Source organism: Microplitis demolitor, chromosome 2 (assembly GCF_026212275.2).
Source record: "Microplitis demolitor isolate Queensland-Clemson2020A chromosome 2, iyMicDemo2.1a, whole genome shotgun sequence".
In the NCBI taxonomy this organism is placed as follows: domain Eukaryota; kingdom Metazoa; phylum Arthropoda; class Insecta; order Hymenoptera; family Braconidae; genus Microplitis; species Microplitis demolitor.
Window position 1 is genome coordinate 11,986,374 of NC_068546.1, and position 13,167 is coordinate 11,999,540.

At 31.0% G+C, this 13,167-nt stretch overlaps 1 protein-coding gene and 2 pseudogenes across 1 annotated transcript in view; 1 reads left to right on the top strand and 2 right to left on the bottom strand.

Moving 5' to 3' along the window:
• The window catches only part of LOC103572493 (uncharacterized), a 15,705-nt gene extending 6,390 nt beyond the window's left edge, over positions 1 to 9,315 (top strand). The window contains exons 2-4 of the mRNA XM_053742815.1: positions 8,519 to 8,635; positions 8,748 to 8,935; positions 9,021 to 9,315. Of these exons, the coding sequence (XP_053598790.1) occupies positions 8,774 to 8,935; positions 9,021 to 9,182 (324 nt within the window). The 5' untranslated portion in view covers positions 8,519 to 8,635; positions 8,748 to 8,773 and the 3' untranslated portion in view covers positions 9,183 to 9,315. The remainder of the gene's footprint in view (positions 1 to 8,518; positions 8,636 to 8,747; positions 8,936 to 9,020) is intronic.
• A 152-nt stretch (positions 9,316 to 9,467) lies between these two features.
• On the bottom strand, positions 9,468 to 10,083 carry LOC103572494 (NF-kappa-B inhibitor cactus-like; annotated as a pseudogene).
• LOC103572495 (receptor-type tyrosine-protein phosphatase S-like) lies at positions 10,074 to 12,107 on the bottom strand (annotated as a pseudogene).
• Positions 12,108 to 13,167: the final 1,060 nt, after the last annotated feature.

A 13,167-nucleotide genomic window follows, 5' to 3' on the forward strand; every position in this document is an offset into this window, starting at 1 on the left:
TAATGTTAATAAGTATGGAATTGCTTAGTTACAATATTTATATAAATTTAATAATACGTTAAATCTTATCTAACTATAAATATATATATTTATAAATATATAAATTTATATATATATATATATATACATATAAATTTATATCTAACTATAAATATATGTATTTACAATCAAAGCAATAAACCGTTTAATCATATGCTAAAAAATTTTTATATAAGTATGACATACGATGTATGAGAGCGTAGGTATCGAAACGTATTTTCTAACTACTATAATAGACTGTTAGTGGGCAACTGTTCGTGTAACTCTTATCAAACTTATAAATTTACGGTAGTAAAAAATCACCGGGCCATAACATTGTAAATAGATGTTGCAGTTTCTTTTCTATTAAAAACTTCAATAATTTACAGTAATTCAAAGAAACCATTGCATTTTTTTGGACCGAAAATTTGTACCAGTTGCAGTATATTCATATACATATTCACAAAAATATATCTATCTTTAACATTTTTAAGTTTTATACCGTGACTTTGGCGATTTTACATCTCAGTATTATTTGCGATCTATATCTGACTTCGAAGACACATTTTTAAATCATACACCGACCTTGGTGACTTTGCGTCTGAGTTTTTATTCGATATATATTTGACTTCGAAGACAATTTTATATGTCATACTCTGACTTTGGCGACTTTGTATTTCAGTAGGTCTTGCGACGTGTATTGACTTTTGCGACATATTTTTATTTCATACTCTGACTTTGTTGACTTTGTATCTTTGTATTAGTTGCGATATATGTCTGATTTTGGAGACATATCTTTATATCATACACTGACTTTGGCGAGTTTACATCTCAGTATTACTTGGAATATATATCTGACTTCGGAGACATATTTTTATATTCTACTCTAACTTTGACGACTTTGTATCTAATTATTACTCGTAATATATATCAGAGTTCGGGGACATATTTTTATATTCTACTTTGCTAATTTTAGAAATTTTTTTGTGACTTTTGCAAAAATATGACTTTATGAAAAATAATCTTGTCGGCATTTAAAAAAAAGAAAACGTTTAATAGCTCAAAATTTCTAGTTTCGGCGCATTCTCATTTTTTTAGAGCTTTAGCTATTGCACAACCATTAGAAGTACCGCGAGACAAAAATTTTCAAATTTTTCCTTTTCTTAGAGAGTCCACATACTGCGAAACAATTTTTTTAACAAAACCAATGCATTGATCGGTTAGAAAATGTAATTAGTTTTACTTTGCATTTTTTTTTTGGAGATTCGTACGACAATTTGTCGCTGAGACATCAGCCTTCAAACGAAAAATGACCCTTTTGCGTTTGATCATCGATATTTCAGGTATCAATGATTGTACAGTAAATTTGAGGGCAGTGTTCAAAACTTAAGCTAAACCAAAGTTTTCCAGTGTCAGTGAAACCCTTTTCACGGTATTGTAATATGAATAAAATATTTAAAATATCCAGATTCTTGTTGAAAGCAGTACTGTTAATTATATCAGATAATAATTATGTGTATAATTTTGCTTTAAAAAAATATGTACCCGTATGTGAAGTTATCTTTTAGTACTATACACAAACTTTGGCAACTTTATATCTCAATATTACCTCCGATTAACAACTCCGATAAAATGTGATAGAAAAATTTTATTTATTCATTAATTTATTTATTTATTAGTTCACGCCAATCGGCATCATACAAAAAAAAATATATAATCATGTTAAATTAATTTAAATAAAGAAAAACATATTGCACCATATTGCCTGTATAAGTATTTTTAAACACAACCAAATAGAATCAAATAGTACATATCATATTTTTGACCGCCGCCGAGGATGAGAAAACGGTTCCACCGAAAAAGCTGATGTCAGTAGAGTATTGATTAATCAGTCTAGTGATTCTGTTTTTTGGCCCATGATACACATAATTTTTGCCAGACCTATCAGCCGATAGTATCCTCCTAGTTCTCAAGTTAGTTCTTGAACAAATAAAGCTAAAATTAGCCAGAATTTCAGGGGCATCTACCAGTTCATTAATTAGTTTAAAAAAGAAAGACAGGTCAGCCAATTGTCTACGAATCTTTAAGCTACAAATCTTAAATTGGCGATAAATGTCACTAATACTGTTCGAATTCTCAAGTCACATAAAGTAGCGTATATTCTTGCAAAATTTACAATGAACTTTTTCAACATTATTAATATGTCGCTCAGTATATGATAACCAGACAATAGACCCATACTCCAGTATGGGTTTGACACATGCAGAGAAAAGATGTATAAGTGTGCTGGATGAGATGGATAAGATGACATTCTTGAACTCTTTACTTACTCTGCAAATGAAACCAAGACTTCTGTAGGCTCGAAGCGTAATGCTATTAATGTGTTCCGAGAAAGTTAGTTTGTCATCAATTATCACATGGAGGTCCTTGATAGCTTCAACCAACTGAATAACTTGTCCATCGAGAAAATAAATTGCAGGTAGTTGGTTATGTGACCGTGAAAAACAGATCATAGCACATTTCTTTAAGTTCAATAACAATTTTTTTTTTTTTGCACCAACTCTCAAGTTCATAAATATCTTGCTGTATGACACACTGATCTCGCTCACTGCAAACCTCCCTATATTTCTTCATATCATCTGCGTACAATTGATATTCTGATTTCAGATTAACACCTATATTATTTATAAAGATATTAAAAAGAATAGGTCCCAGGTCGGATCCTTGTGGAACACCGGATAAAACATCAAATTCGTTTAATAGAAAACCATTGACTCGAACACGCAAATGTCTATTGGTAAGGTATGAACGTAGCCATCTCAGCGCCTTAGATCTGACACCATAACGACTCAGCTTTTGTAACAGTATACTGTGGCCCACCATGTCAAAGGCCTTCCTGACTTTATATTGGATCCGATCGGAAAAAAAAATTTTTAATTTCCGATAGAAATTCTATCGGTCTATTGGAACGCACCCGTTGTTATTCTCATGGTAACAGGGATTTTTTAAATTTAATTAATTATTTTATTCGACTGCACTCTCGGCCCACGCATTACCGTTGCCCCCACGTCGTTAAATAAATCAATACTGGGACTGTTATTGATTGGTTAAAATCTTTCGGCCGTCCGACAAACGGGTACCATGAGGGGCCCTGAGTCCCGCCTGTTATAGGTTGACAATAAAATTCTATAAAGAAATATACGGTACTGATATAGTCCGAGAGTGGGGCCTTCGCTGCTTCGTAGCTACTCAGAGTCGCAGAGTTGCGACACTCACTGCTTGGAGCTGCTGGCGATCATTCACCTTTAAGATCAACCATACATTACACAAGTATTTTATAAGAGTGAGTCCTAACACGTTGCTGCTTTTGATGAGTTGAAAGACCTCATTTTATATTAACTTATTGGACATCGTCTCGGTGCGTCTTTATTTGACCTCGAATAAATCATCTTTATAATATCGTCTTTGAAGCTGAGGCTGCAGTGAAAGCTAGTTTTTTCAAATAATAATTACGCTGAGTCTAACGACAACGTATATAAATTCAACATTTTTTTGATTGCTGAGATATCACTATACTCAGGAAGGCAATATCTGTGTCACAAACTAAGCAGTTCGACGACGAATCAAGCATAACAGCAGAACGATCAGTGGAAATGTAATGGCCGAGGCGAGTCACATATGTGTTAACATAAAATTTTGGCAATAAATAACGGTCCGGTTCCATTGTTAAAAAGGGGAAAGTTAACTTTGTATTATTAATTTCATTAGACAGTTTTGGGTATCATAAAAATTTGATAACGACGTTTTTGAAGATAAAATATAAATTATAAAAGAAATAGTGAATTTCACGGCGTGGGTTCAAGAGCATTCGGTGGCCATCTTGTGTAAGTTCTTGGTGGATTTTCGTTGATAGAGTAATATTAATTAATTAGTACAGTTGAGTCTAACGACCACATGCTAATTAATTAATAATTTTTATATTATTAAATTTGTCTAGAAACAATAGCAGGTATTTTTCTAGAAATACTGAGTCTCACGGACCGTTTCCTAGGAGGTGCTGAAATTTAGCTTGGTAGCATTTTACTGAATATCGTGACTTTGGTTATATTAGTATTATTAAAATAAAATCAGGTCTGCAATAAATAGACCAAAAACTATTCGGCGTAATGAATAAATGACAGATAGGTGTGTGTGAGTCTATGGTTAATTATTTCCTTGCCAACAAAATTGTTTTATTTAAAAGAGATGATAATTGTTATTAGAACTTAAGGAAGTTAACTTAAATTTAAAACTAAGTCAAATTTTAAAATACGTAAATAACGTCGGGAAGTTGAAATTTTATTATTGTTAAAACATTTAATATTAAACTAGAAAGCATATCTGTGGCCATATAATTATTATAAATGAATTTGGATATATTTTATTAAATTAAATTTACTGAAATAATTATTCTTAATTAACTAATGACGCTGAGTCTCACCGCCCGCTCATAAAGTGATTGAATTTGTTATATTTGAAACCTTAATCTGCAGCTGTGTGGTCCAGCCACAGTAAGGGAATTTTCGAACTCGTCCTTGAGATTTCTTTTCTCTCTGCATTGTTTTTGCCTTGCACACGATATTGAGACATAGTGCAATTTACTCTCAGTGGCGCCCTTAGAACTTTTTGAGTTCAAAAGATTTCCAAATTGTGACCTCGTAGGCCTCGTCATCAAGACCACGGAAGTTTAGGAGTACCCGGTTATATTATAAATTGATAGAATCCGATGAAGTCCAATACTATCTGTCGGAATTGATAATTGTCTATCGGGGTTTTTAATCAGGGACTTGTGATATATATCTGAGGTTGAAGACATGTTTTTGTATCATACTCTAATTTTGGCGACCTCAAATTCCAGCAATAAATACACAGAAAACCGGAATTCCTGGCGCAAGAAAGATTTTGCGTTTTCATATGAGAACAAAAATTTTCTAGAAAAAGATTCTTGGTGTAAAAAATTTTTCTTTGCCCAAAACATTTCCGTTGTCAATTCATAATGTGAAAAATTTCTCAAGGCAAGTGATAATTTTCTTGAAGTGAGTCCGAAATTTTTAAGACGAGACATCCTCTTTTCCTGTGTGCCATACATATATATATATACAAATATATATATTCAAGTTTAATGACATTTTCTAAATTCATATGAACTATATAGGCTGACTTAGGCGATTTTGTATCTTAATTTGACTTGTGTTACATATCTGAGATTGAAGACAAAATTTCCTATCTTTCTCTGACTTTGACGATTCCAAGTTCTAGCACATATTATAATATCTATGGGTAATCCTCTGCCAATTCGACAAAGTTGCGTTGGTGACTGTCTTCAATTTTTCAAAATTTTTTACATGTTTTAGTACATACGCGTAAAAAATATTTAAAAATCGAAGAAATTAGAAAGGGTTATCAACAAAACCTCATTGAAGTGGCATTGAGTGACCCATAGATTTTCGACTCCAACGACATTATTGTACACTCCAAAAAAAATTTAATCATGAAAATCAACTCGGAAAAAACAACTAAAAAAATGAAACTCACAACAAACAATACAATTATTATGTCAAATGTTCAGTATTTATTAACAATGTAACAAAAATTATTAAAATACAAAAAAAGTAGCCAAAGTTAGAGTATAATATAAAAATATGTCTCCAAAGACAGATATAATTCGCTAGTAATACTAAGAAAGAAAGTCGTCAGAACAGAGTATGATATAAAAATATGTCTCTTAAGTAAGAGTATGATATGAAAATATGTCTCCGAAGTCGGATATCGGAGTCGATGTATAGCAGAGAGATTTTTGAAATGGTAAAATCTATATATATTAGAAGTCACCAAAATCAAAGTATGATATAAAAGTATGTCGTCGAAGTCGGATATATATCGCATGTAATACTGAGATAAAAAGTCACCAAAGTCAGAGTATGATATAAAAATATGTCGTCGAAGTCGGATACATATCGCACATGTACCCGAAGTCGATGTATAACATGTAGATTTTTTAACTAGTTTAATCTATATATATATCAGATGTCGTCGAAGAGAATGATATAAAAATATATCTCCAAACTCAGATATATATCGCAAGTAATACTGAGATGAGAAGTCGCCAAAGTCAGAGTATGATCTAAAAATATGTCATCGAAGTCGGATATATATCGCATGTAATACTGAGATAAAAAGTCGCCAAAATAAGAGTTTAATATGAAAAAATGTCTCCGAAGTCAGATATATATCGCACATGCACCCGAAGTCGATGTATGACATGTAGATTTTTTAAATGGTAAAATCTAGATATATTAGAAGTCATCGAAGTCAAAATATGATATAAAGATATGTCTCCGAACTCAGATATATAATTGCAAGTAATACTAAGAAAGAAAGTCTTCAGAACAGAGTATGATATAAAATACTAATATGATATACTCCGGGCGGAGTAAAACAATAGAGTAAAGCCCAGAGTAAAATAAAGAAACGCCTGGAGCAAGAGTAAACAACCAACTTACTCCTGCTGCTGTCCTAATACATAAAATCGAGAAAAGACTATTCAGAGGGTTGTAATACCGCCAAAATTAATAGCAAATTTATCGAAAACATTAAATTCAATAGTGATTTTATTTTTATAAATTTTTACCTATGAATTTTGGAAAATATCTATAATTTTATTATTTCTTAATGTAATAAATTAAACTGCCGATGGCGGTACTTTTCATTTTATTTAAGTAAATAAACTGCTGATATGGGATATCAGATTTATTTACATAAACTAAGATTCGGAGAAAACTTGGATCATCGATAAAATTTTTAATGAATAAACAATAAATTCTGAGAGAGTCTTTCTGCGTCTTTTCCCATGACCCCTACCATGGAGGCCCATCTAATCTTACAAGGCAAATAAAAGTCGCTGCACCAGCTAATGAAATCAGTCAGAAAAATTCATCAGTCCACGATGTAAATCCGTTACCGTCGAGTGAAATCCTGTTCTCGTCGGGTGCGACTCTGTTTTGAAGATTTTCGTTAAAGTACAGTTTTGGGTGTGATCCCGCTTGTGCGTCCAATTAAGGATTTCAATTTCAATTTTTATTCAAGGATTTTTCATCCTTATTCACGGATTTTAGTTTTATTCAAGGATTTTTATTTTTATTCAATAATTTCAATTTTTATTTGACAACTTTCATTTTCATTCAAGGATTTCAATTCAAGGATTTTCATTTTCATTCACGAATCTCAATCCTTATTCAAGGATTATCATTTTCATTCAAACTTCAAGGATTACAATAATTTCAGTTATCTTTAAAGTTAAAATCATTTCCCCTTCGCTAAATTAAAAAGGTGCAGTGATTTTTCTCTACTTGTGTACTGTAAATCTATGGGTAATTAAAAATAAATAAACTAAAAATTACTCGTGGAAAGCTATAAAAATTTAGTGAATCTAAAAACAAGTTTGTGAAATTTAAATTCAGTTTTTATTTTTCAAGTTACCTGCAATCAAAGCTAATGATTTGTTAATGAACGTGCGTTCTCTTTCGTTTTTTTTTTTTTTTAGTTTCGGACGGATAATTATAATAACAATTTATTTAACTTTAAACGAGTGACTCAAATGAAAATATATCTACTACAATAATTTTTATATTTCATATCATTATTAAATGAAAATAATTTTCCAATTATTTTGATTTAATTTTAAAATGAAATATATTTAAATAGTATATTTTATATCTTTGTTTGATGAAAAATATTAATTTAAAACAAATTACAAAAATATTATGTTACTAATTTAAATAATTTTAATTTTGTGAACTATTTCAAATATTAATCTAAATAAATTATTTAAAATATACTTCAAAATTATTATGTTATGAATTTAAATGATAATTTTACTATTTTTTCAATATTAATTCAAATAAGAATCCAAATAAATTATTTAAAATATATATTACAAAGTATTATATCATGAATTCAAATAATAATTTTACTGATTAATCTAAATTATATTACAAAAATATTATGGATTTAAATAACTAGGGACGATTGCCTAGTAGAAAATTTTGTTTTATCAGGGTATTTGGATTTCCGGACCAATGAAAATTCATGATTGATGACATATAGGTCTTTCCATTATTAGAACTGATTGTCTGGCGAGATTAAATTATATCAGGCTTGATCTAGGATCATATCAAATTGAGTGGAATAGTTTTAGGACTAGGCTTCATGAAATAACACTCAGGTTTCGATTGCGCAGTATGATTTATATTTATTACAAAATACCTATATTTATTAACACGAACAATGTTATCATGTATGCCTATAAATGGATATTTTGCGGTGGTCTGTTTTCCGTCATTAGTGATAAAATGATGGAAATCCCGGTTTATCAAACATTTAATGAAAAACAAACCTTATTGCAAGTATATACGGTCTATATTTCAATTAACAATAAATTTAATTAAAACTTTTCCTGCAGTTAGATAAACTATCCAAAGTTAAAATGACGTTAATTGTATTTTAACCCGATGAGTTATTATTTGCAAGTAAAGTTCAATCGGTCGCGAGACCTCAACTAGTAATGGTGACTTCAAAGGTAAGTACAAAATATGTTTTTAATAAATTTCAATATTAACCGAGAGATGAGTGGAATCTCACCGTTTATATATTTAGTTATCTAGTGCTTAAAATATTTTTAATTTTTCCAGGTTTATTGAGAAGCTAGAAACTAAAAATGGGGGCATATAAGCATGAAGGACCTGACTGGATTAGATTGGATGATCCATTCTTTTTGACCGTGCAATGGGAATTTGCCAGCACAATAGACTGGCTCATAACAGTATTGCCAGTACGAGAACCGAAAGAGTCAGCAGGAAAAAGACTTTCTATTCTCGAGGTTTGTGTTTAAAGTTTTTATCTCAGCTCAGGCGAGCTTTGCTGACCTAGGGTGGTGTTAATTTCTCTATGTATTTCTTTTTCAGTATTTTCTATCCATGGACGAGGAGAAGTTCCGTGTCTTGCTAGAACACTGTCCACCATGGACGAAGCAGCACCTGATGAAAGCTCGGAGTCGGCGTTTGCAGAGGCGGTACAGCAGAATAGTGATCTTGGTCGTACAGGAATCTGACTTGGAATTGGAATAGATTTAAGACTAAATTAAACATATTATAATTTTGTATACGTTTTAATAACAATTGATTAAACCAAATTACATCTATTCTTTGGTGCGCATTAAAATTATCTATACAAGTACACTGGATAAATCTATTTATATATTTTTGAACAGCTGCCTTAACATTCAATTATAAACGAAATTAAGTCTGTAATTATATAGATTAACTTGTACCTAATAATTGAGAAAAATGAACAATCACAGTTATAATTACAGATGTAAATTTTGGGTTGAGTTTGTCAAATTATGACAAATGTCAGGTTTTTTTATCACTATCACCCGTGCTCGAAGGAAGCTCACATTTTTTTCGATCTTTCTTCAAAATTTGCATCATTTCACGATCTTCCATCTTGCAAGCGAGATCATATGGCGTCTTTTTTTCCAAAGTTTTTAACTTCTACATCGATACCCGGCGCCTGACAAAGCCATTCAGCGAGGGCGTAATTTTTTTTATTTACACATATGTGAAGTGGCGTGAGGCCTGCGAGTCCTTCTTGTCCGTTTATGTCAGCTCCAAGTTGTAAAACAATATTCATCATATTTATTGAACATGAGTCATCAGATCTTGCTATTATATGGGTGCACTGGGCACCATTATAGTCACGTATGTTCAGTATTCTGGGATGTGATTCATCTAGCATTTTTGTAGCTCGCGAAAGAAGAAATATTGAATTTGCTTGACAAGCCTCGTGGAAATACGTACCCCCTGACCCATTTCTGGCACTTAACAATTCGTAAAGATTATAATCTCCCATTTTAAAAGTATCACCAAAATCACTTTTGAATAAAAGCACGTTACTTGTGGCCCGGTGGAACGAAAGAACTAGTCTGAGAAATCGCTTCCAGTACTGGACGTATATATACTATCGCATTATCGGGACCGAAATGGAATAACAATGTCATAGGTTAGATTAGCATACAATTGATAATCGAAACAGTTAACAATTAGGTTTTTCCTGGATTTGTTATTGACAAAAATTGGGTACTGTGTTCCCGATAAAACTTTATTTGTCGTTTGACAAAAATAATGAACCACTTAACGGAAACGTAATGGAAAGATCCTGTTTTTTTTTTTATTTCATTAATAGATATAGTCAGTTCGTTGTAAAAAAAAAAGGAATCAGTACAATGGAGACTGGAAGTTTTCATAAATCTTAATAAATAACATATTTATGTAAACAAAATAAACTAGAGGAGGTCACCCGCTAATTACTCTTAGTACCTAAAGAGCTAAAAAAAAATTAGGTGATTGCTACATTTATACAAATTCAAGCTGTGAAACTGGTTAATAAAAAAAATTTTTCTTTTATTTCTCTAATTAAAGCATGTCTTAGTGTTTTGTAACAGAATGCATACTGTCCAATAATAAATACACTTGAATGTCTTTGCTTCCGTATTTTCAGCACCGTCTGCGGTAGGCACACTGTTTGTTCTTTCCGTAATTGTGATAACGCGTTGTCTATGGTACAAAATATTCCTGTTCGACCGACTTCTTCCGCGCAGTGGACCACTATCGGTCCTAATTTGAAGCAGCTGCTTGTTTCAACTCTTTTCGTTTTTTGTTCATCTGCAATATTAGATCTAGAATTTGTACCGGGCTGATGGGATTACCGACATTAGGCCAATCAGTGTACCAAAAGTGATGGATCTCCCGTGATGTATCAGTGCACATATCAGTAAGTCGTAATCGTGTCTTGGTACAACTTGACTCTTTTATAATTTCAAGGGTTTTTACAACATATCTTCCAAATATGTCCATCCTCTCCTCTGCATTGACCCAATATTCATAGCACACGAAACCTCCTTTATCTGTTTTCGTTAATGAAACAATAATATGAGATTCTTGCTCTAAAACCATCCTCCAAAAATGTTCACACGTGTTTTTCTTCTCCTTAAATCCGTTAACAAAGTTGGCATGTATGTAAGTTGAAGGTATTTCCGTTGGTGTTAGGGTCACTGTGATGGATCTGTATGGTTACAATTATACTTTGCACTAGGTGGTATTAATATTACTCGAGAGTGATCCCAACAGGGTATCTCGTTGTACCGATTCTTTAGGGAATTTCGTGGTCTTGAAAAATTAACAAAGGTACCTGGTAGTTGTACGGCCAGAACTTTGTCGTGCTCTTTTTTGATCAGTTTCGAGAAGTCCGGCCAACTTGTCATCTCCAGAAAGTTATCAATGCTGAGTGTCTTGAAGCTTTGATTCCCCATCTTGGTTGCAACGAGCTGGTGAATATTGCTCACGTAGTCACATGGGATACTTCATTTCCTAAAGAAGTTTATCGTTTATTAGCATCTGTCTTGAATTGTAATACCTAGTAATGATTACATCTAACGTCTGTTAAGAATCCATAACTATACTTTTAGTGGTGCTCCAAACAAAGTATTTATAAATCAAGTATTCTAATAATAACTGTTTCCTGTTGGACATCAAAAATTCATCAGGAGTAGAGATTAACGGCTATCTGGTAGTTCCTATTATCAGGCCATGCATATGACATAAAGCTTGTCCGCAAAAATACTTGAGTAGAGGACCCTGGTATTTTTTCTATATTGTCCTTACTGCGAAAGTCTTATTTACACTCAGAATTTATAAACTAAACATTTTTATTGGTAATGCGATGAGCATAGTAGGTGCATCCTTTGTTTACTCTATAAATAATTAATTCAAAATTTTAGTTCATTCTTTAAAAAGCTATAAAATTTGAATTCTATTCGTATTTAAGTTCTAATCAGCGCCTCTATTAGAAATAATTAAACCATCAGATAAATTCGAGTGGATATAACTATTTACAATATCGTTAACCTCTTGACCTCATCCGCTGATATAAATTTAGATACCAGGTACTGTTAGATAACATATTATTATTCACCAGTTTTCGGTCTTGTTGAAAATTTCTTTTTGAAATGCATTGCTAGTAATAATTTTAAACTTGTGAATTATTAAACAAAATCATTTTTCAATATTAATTCAAATAGTAATCTAAATAATTAAATTTAAATATATTACAAAAATATTGTTTTATGAAATTAAATAATAATTTCTATTTATGAGTGATTAAACAATACAATTTTGTTAATGTTAATTCTAGTATAACTATAAATAATCATTTTTAGTTTGAGAATTAAAAATATATTTTACAAAGCTAAATAATAATTTAAATATGTTAATTCAAATATTATTCTGAATAATCAAATTTTAGTTCGATAATTTTAAATACATTACCAAATATTACAAATCTCAATAATAATTTTTAAGTTGTGAATTATGCAATAATATTATTTTCAAAAATAATTGAAATTTGTGAAATTAAAATATTTTCATGCTATTTAGAGATTTTTAAAATGTTATACAGAGTAAGAATAATCGAAATATGAATTTAAATAACCAATTTACTACAAATTTTATTTAATAATTGAATGTGTGTTTGAATAAAATTTAAAACCACGAAAAATCTGTTATTGTAAAATTTCACATCCATGTTTCCCCATGAATCCCCCGAAACAAGTCATTCCTAGGAATCAATAGATTTCTAAAAATTAAAATAAAATTTAATAAATTATTTAAAAATTTTCACGGGGACATAACAACCAGGGTGAATAGAGAAACCATGATACTTAATTAATTTGAATTTGAATTTTGTTTCCCGCCGATAACCAGCCAACGACCTCGTAAGTAATGAAATTTATCAGTAAACATGGGGTAAAATGAATATATGAATTTCGGACGCACATGTTAATAAGATTTATCAGTGGAAAAATTAATTAATTAATAATTCGAAAAATTAAAAAAAAAAAAAAAAATTAATTTATGAAAACAAGTGAATTAAATAAAATAAGTGGAATTACTGTGAAAAATTTTACTATTATTGAATTTTGTATACTGGAAAAATCTAGTTCGAGTATCGAGTAAAACGAAAGTGAAGTCATGTTGATACAGAATAAAACAGAGT